Source organism: Dipteris shenzhenensis, chromosome 14 (genome assembly GCF_047967505.1).
Source record: "Dipteris shenzhenensis isolate YYH24624 ecotype China chromosome 14, Dip_SZ_1.0, whole genome shotgun sequence".
Taxonomy (NCBI): Eukaryota; Viridiplantae; Streptophyta; class Polypodiopsida; order Gleicheniales; family Dipteridaceae; genus Dipteris; species Dipteris shenzhenensis.
In genome coordinates this window covers 14238259-14254451 of record NC_141609.1, presented here as the reverse complement: position 1 = coordinate 14254451, position 16193 = coordinate 14238259, and the positions used below count along the sequence as shown (strand labels likewise).

At 43.7% G+C, this 16193-nt stretch overlaps 1 protein-coding gene across 1 annotated transcript; it reads right to left on the bottom strand.

Moving 5' to 3' along the window:
- Window positions 1-421: 421 nt before the first annotated feature.
- Window positions 422-4363, bottom strand: LOC147894230 (pentatricopeptide repeat-containing protein At4g25270, chloroplastic-like). Its single transcript, XM_087385017.1, has 4 exons — window positions 3652-4363; window positions 3494-3573; window positions 3130-3329; window positions 422-3003 (listed from the first exon to the last, which is right to left on the bottom strand). The coding sequence occupies exons 1-4, from the start codon at window positions 3758-3760 to the stop codon at window positions 1614-1616; spliced, it is 1779 nt and encodes a 592-aa protein (XP_087241143.1). The 5' UTR covers window positions 3761-4363; the 3' UTR covers window positions 422-1613.
- Between the last annotated feature and the right edge of the window lie 11830 nt (window positions 4364-16193).

Here is a 16193-nt window from a genome sequence, read left to right as displayed (position 1 = left end):
TTGCAAACCTCGCCTAGTAGAAGTTGCAAATAAAACCTTTTACAGGTGAAGACAAAATTATTTGAGCATCTGTCTACATAAGAAATTCTTATTTATGAAGCAACTAGATTCAAAACTGTCGACTTCCAATGTGATAAGAGGCCTTGCACCCCTGAAGCCTCTTCTACTTGGATACCAAAATTTGAGACTCCTTTTCTCTAAGGCTTTTAGTAGGCAAGAAATCCTTAGAAGAAGAAGAAAGTCGAAATTCACACTGGCTTCTAATTTACAACTCTTCAATAAATTGCAGCAACTTTAGTTAAACTTCAACGATCCAGCTAGCAGGAATTCGCAATTGGGAAAGGGAAGAAGAGAGAGAGCATGCACGCAAAGGGGCCAGAAATAAGGGCTGGCAACCCCCCGAAGGTTTTTATTCCAAAAGAAAACTTAATACAAGGCTGGCTCGCAGGGGAGCAAGAAGATTCACAAAACTCACATTACCAGAGAGAGCATGGAAGCTCTGAATTTAGACTTGGCAGTCAGCCAGATAGCTTATGCTTTCTAAAAGCTGGTGCCTGCTTTTAGCCAGAAAAGGCTGGCTTGCTACAAAGCTGTGCTCTCTTAGAGCTTTCTTCACAAAATAGGCACTGCAATGCCCCAGTGGACCATCTTTTCAAGCTGGTCACCCCGCCTTTCCCCTTTACACGTGGGGAAATTCAGCACTCTGCAAGGCCTTGTCACAAATAAAATTTATATCCAACACATTGACCAAAGTCCACTCCCTTTGACCGGAGTCAAAACAAAATAGTTCTCTTTATTTCATGGGATAATATGACATGATCAGCCATTTGCTGACCCCACCTGGCCACATGGCAGCCTGCCACTGGCCCAGGCAATAACTGCTCTGTCCCGAGTGTATTCGAGGCTTCTTGCTGGCCCAGACTCCACACAAACTGGTCGCCTGAACCTGATCCAACCCTGCTGCACGTCACAGCTGTATACCATGCATCCATACTGCTCCAGATAGTGGCACTTCCCCGCAGCCCGTTCCAGCTCCAATTGCACATGTTTCAAGTCCTTCCAGGCCCACACAAGTGCTCTAGTAACTCCAGCAGGTCGACGTGTCAATTGCGCCTTTCTTCCACATCCGTGCAGGGAGTTCCAGCTCAGCTCTGACCACCAGATCAGATTCAATTGACTCCTGCTGGTCACACCTCAGTTCCGTACAGATTCCGTACACTCTAGATGCTGCCCACATGGCAGCCTATGTGCTACCCATGTGGCAGCCCTGTTTTCTCTGGTGTACTTTGTTTGCTTGCTGCCCCCATGGCAACCCATGTGACAGCCAGCCTTTGTTAGTTAGATCTGGCCATGTGGCAGCCTCTCCTACTGCCCACATGACACATAACCTACCCTGGTCCACCTCCCCCATGCTCTTCACTTGGAGGTTCACAGATGGGCAGGTGACCATTCCGACAGTCTTCATCTATGTTGCTGTACCTCCACATGCACATCATGAGTTTTAGGGTGCTTTTTGTCTCCGACAATAAAATCATGTACTTGATTGCCTTGCCTATCTGAATGTAAGATTTCCCAAGTTGCTTCTGCATTTGTCCTTAATATATGTGAGATTTCTACACCCCTGCATCATCATAAAGCTTTGACATCAGCACATAACCTGATGCATCTTTGGGATCCATTGTGAGTATGCAATCAAAGGACCGTCTTCCTATTTCCACATTGCCATAAATTCTGGAATTGCTAAGCAGAGAAGTCCATCCCACAATATTGGATCTGAAGGGTGTACTTTGAAGTAAGTCTTCTGCCTCCTCTAAGCATCCTGCACGGCCAAGAATGTCAACCAAGCAGGCATAATGGTTGAATGTTGGTTTAATGTCATAGTCTTTTGTCATTGACTCAAAATGCTGAAAGCCCTTGTCCACCAGGCCCAAATGACTACATGCATTGAGAAGACAAACAAATGACACCCCATCGGGTTTCAAGCCTTCTTGTCGCATGTCATGGAAATACTGCAGGGCTATTTCATATTTGCCATGCATGGCATAAGCTGCAATCATAGCAGTCCATGTCACTGAATCTCTCTTTTGCAATTTGCTGAAGACTTTGGGGGCATCCTCAAGACTTCCACATTTGGCGTACATCTCAACCAAGGTACTCCCAACAAATGCATCGGACTCGAGTCCACTTTTGATGATACAAGAATGAATTAGCTTGCCCTGGTCTAGCACTGCTACGCTAGAGCATGCTTTCAAGGTGCTAATAAAGGTGACAATATCTGGCTCCATTCCCATCTCTTGCATTTGTTCATAGAGTTGGAGAGCCTCTAGACTATGCCCATGCTGGGCATACCCTCCAATCATGGCAGTCCAAGTCACAAGACTCCGATTTGGCAATAGGTCAAACAATTTCTTTACATCCTCAAGGCTCCCACACTTCGCATACATGTCAATAAGGGTGTTCCCAACAATAACAGACAACTCAACACCACTTTCAATTATGTCCACATGAACGAGTTTGCCCTGTCTCAACTCTGCTGTACTTGCACATGCTTTCAGGACCGCAACAAAGATATATTCATTTGGTTTAACATTTGATCTTTGCATTTGATGATATAGTTGGATGGCCAGCTCTCCTTGACCAAGCTTGGCATTTGCTAAAATAGTTGCACTCCAAGTATATACATTTTTCTCGGACAGACCCCTAAATACTTGGTTTGCCTCTGACACACTCCCACAAGAAGCAAACATACGGATAAGGTGACTCCCTAAAAAATTATCTGCCTCCAAACCACACCTTCTAATAAGGTCATGCACATATCTGCCTGCTGCCAAGTCTTTACTGTTAATGCATCTCTGAAGAAGACAGTAGAAAATGTCAGAGGTACCACAAATTCCTTGCTGTTGCATGGATTTCACTGCCTGTAATGCATCAGCCAGCTGGCCCTTCTCATACAATCTTCTCAAACGTCCAAAACATACATAAGAACCTTCCTTCTGCGCCACCCTGCATAATTTAGGGAAAATAAATCAACTCGACTGAGTCACAACCAAGAAGAGCTGCAATTACTATGAAACACCCACAAAATATTTGGGCCATGCGAACAGCAAGATCCTTCTACTAAACAAACACCTGACATAGTTACTGCTTGGACCTTCACAAGCCTCACTTGAATCTGGCAATAATCCTGCTTTTAATCCGCTACCACAGCTTAGCCCATCTCCTTTCAAAGCTGCTAGCTCTCCTGCGACCCAAGAAGGGTTTGAATGACCGTCTATCCACAAGCCTTCCTTTGTGGTAATATGGACAAAATCTGGGTAATGCGAATTTCTCTGCGAGAACAACACAAGGTCGCCTGAGAATTAATTTGTTACATTGTATGTGCTCAGTTCGAATAACCACCCAGAACTATAGTACTCTCGTACATGCAAAAACCTCACACGAGTCCTTCCTTTAAGCTGGCTACGGGATAAATATACTAGCTTAAAACTATTACCTTTTTAAATCTGATGTCCCACCACTGCGAGCGATCTTCGAAAAACCTTCGCCATAACTCTTCGAGAACAAATACCTTGCCTGCAATCCCAAGTATCAAACGTGAGAAGAATGACCAGGGTGGACTCATATTCTCAAAGCCAAAGTCTATCAATCTACCTTTGTCTCCAATTTCGCATGCGGAGGCAAAGGACCGCTTGGTCGATGCAAATGAACTCTCTGCAAGTACGGCTTGATAAGAAGCAGCTCTGATTGGTCCAACTCTCATGATGCTACGTTGTGCCTTTGGGCGAGTCTTCTTGAGGAAAGACGCCAATCAAATGGGGTGATGGGATTGCAAAACAAGCTGGGAAAATCTGTGGATTGGATTGTGGCCAAGGCGCTGAGGACTTAGCTCCGCATGTATCCAAACCTTCGTGCCTTTCCACCCCTCTCGTTGAGACAGCCACCACGCCTCTAAAATTGAAGCATGAAGTTGGGTTGTAACGTTTTGTAATCATCCGCGGGCAGAATTCTCGCATTCTCCTTAACCAAGTGGCTTATTATGCATCTTTCACGCTCCCATCTTCTGCTTCCGATCCTTTCCGACCTGCCTTCCCCTTATAGGCTTCTACTATCTCTTTCCCTGCCCTTTTCTTTCCGCCGAATGTATGCTTCTTGCAATCATGATGCAAGAATTTATCAGTCGCTTCTTGGGCTTCGAATTGATTGCACAAGCACAAATTTGTAGACGGGCCACTGTGTCCGTGAATGTTTCGATCAGTGTTTCGATAGGGTGACGAGCTTCCAAGCCCCATGATGGCAGAGAAAGACATGGTAGATGGAAGAACGGAAGAATTTGAAAAATCAGAGAGATGGTTGATGTACATTTTGAATTCCGAAAAGCAGATTGGATCACTATGGAGGTGGAGGTTGGATCACATGCACTACTCATAATGGAACTATGGAGGTGGAATGGTAGGCTCATCAAACCAGAGGTAGGACGCTTAAATCAGAGGGCCGATAAACCCTTTTGCATGGATTTTAAAGAAATCTTTATGGTGGAGCTCCCACAACATGAGAGCTCCCATCCTCTCTTGCTCTCTGTAGAATTCGGCTGTGTCCACTCACCCATCTCTGTCTGCTCCCTACTCCTTGTGGCCAAGCAACAACTATAACAATCAAGGTGTCCGAGTGATTATAGAGGTGGCACCTCCAATACGGCCGTTGTATTTGGCTACGCTCAAAGACATATGAATGAAAGCAGTCCATCATTCCCATCCTACCATCTCTTTGAAGTCAAAAGAACTAGGCATGGGTTAGGTAGGATAGAACACATGGCATCATTTCATGTATTTTCAATCCCAAGAAAAGGGGATCCCATTCCGGTATGGCCCAAGATGGAAGAAAAATGGCTATTCCAATCGTAAACTTAGACCAAGGTAACTAGGTGGGTAGGTAGCGTAGGGTTGGCGAGAAAATGAAGGAAGAAGAATGAATGAGGGATGCATTCTTTCTTCTCATAGATTCAATGTAGAAGAGAATAGCAGAATCATACTATATGTTTTAGAATACCAATGTCTTCAATCGTAGGAATATAAAGTTTTAACAAAATTGGAAGTGTCTTTACATCAATGCTTGAATCGAATCAAGACATGAAGTGCTATGTATACACCTCAAAATGGAACAAAATTAGTATGCTTGTCGTTGTTTAAATCAAATTCTTGCACTACTTAAACTCGCAGGTTTTCCTTTATATCTAGGCTAGTTGCTCTTCAAATGGAAGTACATGTTAAATCATCGACTATTTTAGTCGGTGGATAGGTGGACGTGGAGTGAAAGGAAGCATGGACACTTGAGACAATTGCTTGGAATACCAAAGTAGAACTCAACACAATGCCCCAAAGAGTGTGGGCTTCATTCCATTATGGGGTATTTATACAAGTTGGAGAGCTTCTCTCTCTACATGTAGGAATTGTAAGACATTCTCTCTCTACATGTAGAACTTGCATATAGAAGTTGCATGTAGGAGTTGCATGTGAGAGTGCTCTCAATGGAAGTAAGAACGGAAGAGGGAGAGAGAGACAGAGAGCCACACAATTCATTCGTTTATATATGTGTTTGAGTATTGTACATAACTGGGGTAAAGGCACAGTGACCTTTAACCCCCACAACCTCCCACTTAAAGGACAATGTGCCTTTAAGGGAGAACAATCAGGGAGCATACTATCCAATGCCCATCAATACACGATAATACTCAAACCGCTGACTAGGTAGACTCTTCGTCAGCGTATCTGCAGGGTTATCATCTGTATGAACCTTGACAAGCTCTATGCGCTTGTCCTCAACCTCAAAGTGTTTGGTCTTTGCATGAAAGACTGGATTCCGTGCTAGCTGAATAGCACTCATAGAATCACTATGCAATGTCAGTACACCTGTATGAATCCCCAAATCTCCCACTAGCCAATCAAGCCATATAGCCTCCTTGGAACCCTCTTTGGCTGCAACATACTCAGCCTCTGTGGTAGACATCCACGACACTGCACCTCGTGCAAAGGTGAACACATAACCAAAAGTGGTGGATCTCCTACTATCCACATGCCCTGCATAATCTGAATTTGTGTACCCAAGTACACGTATGTCTCCTCTACCAAAGTAGATGCACATCTCCTTGGTACCCTTCATGTACCTCATGATGCACTTAGCTGCCTCCCAATGCCTCTTTCCTAGATTAGCCATATACTGGCTAACAACTCCCACTGCAAATGCAATGTCTGGTCTAGTAGCTATCATAGCATACATAAGACTCCCAACCGCTGATGCATAAGGAACCTTGGCCATCATGGCCCTCTCCTCATCTGATTTGGGACTATCTGTATGACTCAGTTTCACATATGGAGGCAATGGAGTACTCACTGCCTTCCCCCCCTCCATATTGAAACGCTGCAATACTTTTGTAACATACTCCTTTTGTGAAAGCCAAAGGAGTTTCCTACTCCGATCACACGTGATGCGCATACCAAGAATATGACTTGCAAGTCCCAAATCCTTCATATCAAAGGCCTCATGCAACTTGGCCTTTAATGCATCTAGCTCATAAGTATTCTTGCTAGCCAATAGCATATCATCTACATATAGTGCCAGGATTATCATGCTATTATCCTTAGCCCTTTTAGTGTAGAGGCAGTGATCAATTTCACTCCTTCTAAAACCCTGGGACCGAATGAAAGCATCAAACTTCTGATACCATTCTCTAGGCGCTTGCTTAAGACCATAGAGACTCTTCTTCAGCTTGCAAACTAAATGCTCTTTGCCCTTTTCTTCAAAGCCTTTCGGCTACACCATGTAAATTTCCTCATGCATATCCCCATGCAAGAAAGCTGTCTTGACATCCATCTACATAAGCTCCATATCCTCTGCTGCCACTAGTCCAAGCATGCATCTAAGTGTGGTCATCTTCACAACCGAAGAGAATATCTCATCAAAGTTCACACCCTTCTCTTACTTGAACCCTTTAGCGACCAAATGGGCCTTGTACCTAGGCACATCATCACCTGTGACCTTCATCTTGTAGACCCATTTACATGGCAATGCTTTCTTTCCATGTGGTACCTAGGCACATCATCACTTGTGACCTTCATCTTGTAGACCCATTTACATGGCAATGCTTTCTTTCCATGTGGCAAAGAAACCAAGTCCCAAGTCTTATTTTTCATAGGTGAACTCATCTCTGATTGCATAGCATACTCTCACTTGCATTGATCCTCGCGCATCATAGCCTCTCTGTAGCAAGAAGTCTCCCTGCAATCAATAAGCATCACATAGTCTACCCTTGGAACAAACCTATCAGGCGGTCTAGACACTCTAGATGATCTTCTCAAGGGCATTTCAGCTTGTTGTCCCACCTACATATCAGCCATATTTGGCTCATCATTTCTACCAATAGATGATCCATCATCTACCCTTGATTGTATACCTGTGGGAGTACTTGGTGGTATCATTTCTTGCACATTTGGTGCATGGACGGCTTGTTGTCTATCAAGATATGCAGGTGGATTCACGTTTTGGAAAGTGATTCTCCTCATTTCCACATCCCTCATGGGTGCCTTATGCATCTTCTTCTCATTGAAGACTACATCATAGCTATGTATGATCTTCTTTGCTTCTGGATCCTAGAGACAATAGCCCATCTCTCCACTTTCACCATAACCCAGAAAGGTGCATTTCCTAGACTTAGGATCTAGCTCCTTTCGAAGCTCTTTTGGCACGTGTGCATATGCCTCACACACAAATATACACAAATGAGAGTAAGAGGGCTTCTTGCCACTTCATGTCTCTTCAGGAATACCACCATCATCCAAACTCTTACTAGGTGATCTATTGATCACATGCACTGCAGTCTTCATTGCCTCATCCCAAAAACCACCAGAAAGACTTGCATTGGAAAGCATGCATTGCAACCTTTCTTGAATGGTACGGTTCACCTTTTCTGCAATTGGATTTTGCTATGGAGTACGAGGGGATGTGAGCTCCCTCTTAATCCCACGTGTATCACAGAAATCCTGAAAGTCATGAGAGAGATACTCTCTACCATTGTCAGTTCGTAGGCATTTAAGCGTTCTACCTGACTGATTCTCAACCAAGGCCAGCCATTTCTGAAATACCTGAAACACATCACTCTTTCGAGCTATATAAGCCCACACTTTCCTAGTTCCATCATCAATTAATGTCACATAGTATTCAACTCCACCTAATGACCGTGTAGGCATGGGACCACATATGTCTGAATGCACCAAATCAAGCTTTTCAAACTCTTTCTTTCCCCTTCTTTTATGGGCCGATTTAATCTAGTTTCCATAGAGACAGTGCTCACAAAATTCAAAATCAGAGAAATTCAAATGTGGTACATAACCCAAACGGCATAAGAGTTTCATCCCATTTTAGCTCATATGGCCCTTCTTGCCACAGTGGTAACACTCAATGTTCCATGCCTTGGATTTGCTACGAGACTTTCCTCTTTCTTGGGACTTCCCCTTGAACTGTGATCTGCCCCTTTGCACATTTAAGGCTGCATCCTTCTTGTTGCCGTCCATAGACTTCTGTCTAATCTCCTCGGCCAACAAGCTATCCACAACATCATAAAATTTCAGTACTCCACCAGGTGCAGAGTTACTGACAGCTGTATGGAAGGTATCCCATAAGGATGGCAATGAACATAAGAGAAATATTGCCTTAGTTTCCGCATCAAAATTCATCTTCTGAGCCTAAAGCTGGCTGAAAATAATATTGAATTCATTCAAGTGAGAAGCAATGGAGATCCTTCATCTGCAGCTCAAACAACCTCTTCATGACGTAAACTTTATTAGAGGTAGTTTCCTTCTCATAAGTGGCACACAGTTTCTTCCACAAATCTTCTGTAGTCTGCTCATTTACTACTGTGAAATAAACTGACTCTGCAAGATGAAGTCTAATAGTAGACTTTGCTAATGCATCCAACTCATTCCAATCATCCTCAGAAATATCTGTAGGCTTAGCTTCAATACCTGCCAAGGGTTTAATCTACTTCTTTTGAATAAGCACATCCCTTATTTGTTCTTTCCACAAAGAAAAGTTTGTCCCATCAAACTTTTTAATGATGAAAAACTCCTTTTTAGACATGGAAGAGGATGCCATGATGCAAATGAAGCAAAATCCCAAATGCTAGTGCCTACAACACCAAATACCAAGTGCACCCAAATGTGTGTGCCACAATAGAGTGAAATATCACCAAAACACAAAGCTTAAAGCATCAAAAAATGCAACTGACTCATGTGCATGTACTATGCATCCATATGAGCAACTCTGCCCAAAAGAAAATGCCAACTGCAATGGCAATCCAAAATGCTAATAAGTGCCAAATGGCTCAAGTATAAACACCGTCCATGGGCATATGCATTACCAATATCTCATCCAAGAGAGCATAACACTATCAATCCATCACCTGCAATGTGTCAAAGCTGTCCCTTAGCATAAAATAGCATCAATGTGCAAAGCGTCCATAAAAAATAGCATCCTACAAGGCAATTCGGGCCTATCAGCACATCCAATAAGGATCGCAATGCATCCAAATGGCCTATAAATCATCCATTGCAACCCAATGCACACCACGAATGAGTGCACACATCTCAAACTACAACCAAAGTGATCTGCATAAGGTATGCTCAAGAAATCATGGTCCCATGGCAGTGACGGCTACTGAAAATAGAACCTGAGATGCCTCAAAACATGGGCGCCATTGCATAATCGGACTCAGCAAGAAAATATACAAATATCTCTCTTCTGCTAGAACTCCAAAATCCCAACCGATGAGTGAGAAATGGGAGTCAACACTTATCCACTGCCATGTGGCATAAATCTAAGGTTTCAAAACCTTAGAATGAAAAATGCATAACAAAGAGATGAAATCCAATACACAGAGATCTATAACTCTGAAAATACTCCATCAAATCGTGCAAGAACTGACAAGTAAGGGTTTTTAGGAGTTCAGAATGCACTGGGACAGACGGTTTTGGAAGCTGTGGTCTCAATCACTGGGTCCAACATGGACTAAAAAATGTTTTTGGAAACAGAACTGTTTGTAAACTCCACCAGAGTGCGAATGATGAGCAACATACAAGTTTTAGGACCTCCTGAGTCTACCAAAACTGACAGATCTGCAAATGGTTGCTCCAAACTTGAGTTCCAACACCCGGGTAGAAAAACGTAGAAACTGACACACTGAGTCATAAATCTAATGAAACGATCCCAAATTCAAGAATGAAGGTGCTTCCAAGCTCCTGAAGTGAAATGGACACCAAAAGCAAGCAATAATTGCCTCTACAAGTCAATATGGAGTCTCTGTCGTCGAACGAAACAAGGAAAAGCTTTAAAAATGACTTTTTCTTTGAAAACACTTAACAGGCTCTCACAAAACCACTTCGCAAAACCAAAGTGACTTTTCCAAAGGTTCCTTCAAGATCTTTGTGCACTCGGATGCAAGTAAAATCACCCACAAAGCTTCCCAAAGAGCTTCTCCTTCCTCCCACAAAGCTGTTGAGCTTCCAGGCATTCACGCATGCTCGGCTAGATCACCTGAGCTCTGATACTAGTTGAGAGTGCTCTCAACGGAAGCAAGAACGGAAGAGGGAGAGAGAGAAACAGAGAGCCACACAAGTTTTTGGTGGGTGCAGAGCACCCTAATCTTCTTTTTCATTCATTTATATATGTGTTTGAGCATTGTACATAATCGGGGTAAAGGCACAGTGACCTTTAACCCCCACAGCATGTAGAACTCGCATGTAGGAGTTGCATGTAGAACTCGCATATAGGAGTTGCATGTAGAACTCGCATGTAGGAGTTGCATGTAGAACTCGCATGTAAGAGTTGTATGTAGGAATCGTATGTAGAACTTGCATGTAGAAAATGCAAGTTGAATTTCTAAGAGGGATTATTTCTAGCCTTATGCAAGTACAAGTGGAGCGTTGCTGCTACTCTACACACACATTCTATTCTACCTAAGGTCATGTTGGCACAGAGACAACATACTCTCGGATCCATTTTATTAGCCGCCGTCCTTGGGTTATGGCTTATTGCAAGCACAGACCTAGATTGCCATGGCTTTAGTCCAATGGCTGTGAAACTTGTGTCGTGCTAGTTGATCCTGCTATAAAGCCTTGGCACCATACAATTTTTTCTCAGTTTCTGGGTAGCCTGTATCCACCATTTGTTCGAACAAAGATATGTGGCGTGCTTCTAAGAAGATCACTCTTTGATAGAGTCGGCTTGTAATCTGAGCATCGGGTCGACCTGTTCATTGGGATTGAAACTGAGTGGAGGCAAATGGATATCGAGGTAACATGGGACATCCAAAATGAATTCCAATGTTTTACAGAATATAGCACTTAGGTGAAGGAAGTGATCAATGTTGCCGCGCATTATTTGCTCATGCTACTGAAGTGCTTGGATCATTGTGCCTTGGATATTCCATTCTACACCAGAGTATGGTTCGATCATTGGCCAATTAATGGTTCGATCTTCATCCAAAGTGTGTATGTTGGCTTCCCATTTTTTACATCATGGAACTGCATAGAACTTGGGATGGGTTCTGAGACATGGAGGTGCACGCAGGTACTCCTTCAAGAAGATTACATCAAAGAGCTTGGGATGGTGCCAATCAAGTTGTGGATCCAACTTGCTTATCCACCATCCACCTTGAGTTTTCATAACAGGATATTTTCTCCGAAATTCCTTGATGGAGTTACTGGAAAGTGGTATCTCATCAAAATGATACCCATCATTGGAACTTGGCATGGGAGTACGAATTGGATTATCCGGATCCTGATATTCAAAATCAAATACTGTGTCATTTTCTACTGATGGAAGCACAATTAGTGTCAGTGGTGATGACGGGGCAGGGAGAGAATCTGAGGACATGGGGGAGAAATAGGGAAGAGAGTTAGTTACAGAAGGGGGAGCAGAGGGGAGGGGGGGAAGAACTGGGCAAATGGTTTGAGCAGCTTGGTAATACTCAAGGGTAGGATTAGTAAGGGAGGGGAAGAAGCTAGGTGTCAGGGGCTCGTAATTTTGTGACTGTTTGGTTAGTTGAAAATGGTGAGAGGCATGAGCAAAGAGACGATGGAGGGAATAGATGTTAGGATGGAGCTCGGGGAAGGTTAAGAGGGTTGTAGCAGCAAGGGTAAGTGAGGTTATGATGTTGGCAGAGAGAGTGGTTAGATATGGGAAGTTGGATGTGAGATAGGCCCTGTCATCTTTTGACACTTCTTTTTGCTGGTGCGATGGGATCATCAGCTGCATGGGTGGGATGTCGATTATGTCGTGCCTTGCAAATAATAGTGATGGCCTTTGTAGCAATGGCAACAAACCTACAATAACCCTGAGGGGAGGACTACCCATGAGGCATACATATGTAATGAAAGCATCCGTCCTGAGTACTATAAACCCGGCATGTGTAGATAGGCAGACGATATGTTTCTCATCTTCGGACAACAAGTCTTGGCAAATTATGCACAAAGTTTTGGTCCCTATGGAACATTCCCATTTGATTGTTGGATGAGCAGATATGATTTTGATTTGGAGTTGCTTCCATTGGATAAGCACATGCATTGAGGTGATCTTCCACTTGTAGAGCAGCCACAAGCTCTTGGTACACCACCATTGTGCATTGTAGTGGGGCTTCATTGGTGTTGTCTTCCAATGCCTCATTGTTGTGCATTAGCAATTGGAGTTCAAGCTTGGAGATGATTATCTTTTGGGAGTGCATCTCATTCATTTTTTCTTTGTATTGTTGATAGATGGTTGTATATGCCTCCTTAAGCTTTCTCATTTGCAAGGTGACCTTTGCCTATTGAGGAATGTCTTCAGTGGTATTGGACCATTGGTCCAAGACTTGTGCTTGTGAAGTGTGGGCCTCTTGAGCGGTAGCAAGTTGTCGTTTAAGATTCTGCATTTCCTTGTAAGCTCGTCAATGTTGAAGGCTCGTACTACCAAAGATTGTTTCATGTCTTCAAGCTTGTCTTTGCAATCCTGGAGCTCTTCTTCTTTGTGAATTAGAGTGAGTCGAGCTTGTGCCACTACCTCCGTCTGCTGAGCATGTGCGGATTGAGAGTGCTCTGAACGGAAGCAAGAACAGAAGAAGGAGAGAGAGAGACAGAGAGCCACACTTTGGTGGGTGCAGAACCACGCTAATCATCTTTTTCATTCATTTATATATGTGTTTGAGTATTGTACATAACCGGGGTTAAGGCACAGTGACCTTTAACCCCCACAACCTCCCACTTAAAGGACAATGTGCCTTTAAGGGAGAATAACTAGTGAGCATACTATCCAATGCCCATCAATACACGACAATACTCAAACCGCTGACTAGGTAGACTCTTCGTCAGCATATCTGCAGGGTTATCATCTGTATGAACCTTGATAAGCTCTATGCGCTTGTCCTCAAGTACCTCCCTGATGAAATGGTACCTGACCTCAATGTGTTTGGTCTTTGCATGAAAGACCGGATTCCGTGCTAGCTGAATAGCACTCATGGAATCACTATGCAATGTCGGTACACCTGTATGAATCTCCAAATCTCCCACTAGCCGATCAAGCCATATAGCCTCCTTGCAACCCTCTGTGGCTGCAACATACTCAGCCTCTGTGGTAGACAAAGCAACACACTTCTGTGCGCGAGACATCCACGACACTGCACCACCTGCAAAGGTGAACACATAACCAGAAGTGGATCTCCTACTATCCACATGCCCTGCATAGCCTGAATCTGTGTACCCAAGTACACGCATGTCTCCTTTACCAAAGCAAATGCACATCTCCTTGGTACCCTTCATGTACCTCATGATGCACTTAACTGCCTCCCAATGCCTCTTTCCTGGATTAGCCATATACCGGCTAACAACTCCCACTGCAAATGCAATGTCTGGTCTAGTAGCTATCATAGCATACATAAGACTCCCAACCGCTGATGCATAAGGAACCTTGGCCATCATGGCCCTCTCCTCTTCTAATTTGGGACTATCTGTATGACTCAGTTTCACATATGGAGGCAATGGAGTACTCACTGCCTTCCCCCCCTCCATATTGAAACGCTGCAATACTTTTGTAACATACTCTTTTTGTGAAAGCCAAAGGAGTTTCCTACTCCGATCACGCGTAATGCGCATACCAAGAATATGACCTGCAAGTCCCAAATCCTTCATATCAAAGGCCTCATGCAACTTGGCCTTTAATGCATCTAGCTCATAAGTATTCTTGCTAGCCAATAGCATATCATCCACATATAGTGCCAGGATTATCAGGCTATTATCCTTAGCCCTTTTAGTGTAGAGGTAGTGATCAATTTCACTCCTTCTAAAACCCTGGGACCGAATGAAAGCATCAAACTTCTGATACCATTCTCTAGGCGCTTGCTTAAGACCATAGAGACTCTTCTTCAGCTTGCAAACTAAATGCTCTTTGCCCTTTTCTTCAAAGCCTTCCGGCTGCACCATGTAAATCTCCTCATGCAAATCCCCATGCAAGAAAGCTGTCTTTACATCCATCTGCATAAGCTCCATATCCTCTGCTGCCACTAGTCCAAGCATGCATCTAAGTGTGGTCATCTTCACAACCGGAGAGAATATCTCATCAAAGTCCACACCCTTCTCTTGCTTGAACCCTTTAGCGACCAAACGGGCCTTGTACCTAGGCACATCATCACCTGTGACCTTCATTTTGTAGACCCATTTATATGGCAATGCTTTCTTTCCATGTGGCAAAGAAACCAAGTCCCAAGTCTTATTCTTCATAAGTGAACTCATCTCTGATTGCATAGCATACTCCCACTTGCGTTGATCCTCACGCATCATAGCCTCTCTGTAGCAAGAAGGCTCCCCGCAATCAGTAAGCATCACATAGTCTACCCCTGGAACAAACCTATCAGGCGGTCTAGACACTCTAGATGATCTTCTCAAGGGCATTTCAGCTTGCTGTCCCACCTGCATATATCAGCCACATTTGGCTCATCATTTCCACCAATAGATGATCCATCATCTACCCTTGATTGTATACCTGTGGGAGTACTTGGTGGTACCATTTCTTGCACATTTGGTGCATGGATAGCTTGCTGTCTATCAACATATGCAGGTGGATTCACATCCTGGAAAGTGATTCTCCTCATTTCCACATCCCTCATGGGTGCCTTATGCATCTTCTTCTCATTGAAGACCACATCATGGCTGTGTATGATCTTCTTTGCTTCTGGATCCCAGAGACGATAGCCCATCTCTCCACTTTCACCATAACCCAGAAAGATGCATTTCCTAGACTTAGGATCTAGCTTCTTTCGAAGCTCTTTTGGCACATGTGCATATGCCTCACACCCAAATATACGCAAATGAGAGTAAGAGGGCTTCTTGCCACTCCATGCCTCTTCAGGAATACCACCATCCAAACTCTTACTAGGTGATCTATTGATCACATGCACTGCAGTCTTCATTGCCTCAGCCCAAAAACCACCAGAAAGACTTGCATTGGAAAGCATGCATTGCAACCTTTCTTGAATGGTACGGTTCATCTTTTCTGCAACTGGATTTTGCTCTGGAGTACGAGGGGATGTGAGCTCCCTCTTAATCCCACGAGTATCACAGAAATGCTGAAAGTCATGAGAGAGATACTCTCCACCATTGTCAGTCTGTAGGCATTTAAGCATTCTACCTGACTAATTCCCAACCAAGGCCAGCCATTTCAGAAATACCTGGAACACATCACTCTTCCGAGCTATAGCATAAGCCCACACTTTCCTAGTTGCATCATCAATGAATGTCACATAGTATTCAACCCCGCCTAATGACTGTGTAGGCATGGGACCACATACGTCTGAATGCACCAAATCAAGCATTTCAAACTCTTTCTTTCCCCTTCTTTTATGGGCTGATTTAGTCTGCTTCCCATAGAGACAATGCTCACAAAATTCAAAATCAGAGAAACTCAAATGCGGTACATAACCCAAATGGCATAAGAGTTTCATTCCATTCTGGCTCATGTGCCCCAACCTGCAATGCCACAAAGAAGTGCTTGGCTACTCGGTTATTGCAACAACATGATCAAATACCCCTGATACATGTAAGGGATACAAAGTCCCACACTTGGCACCCCTGGCCAAAAGCATAGAGCCCTTTTGAATTTTCCAACTTTGAAAGCCAAAA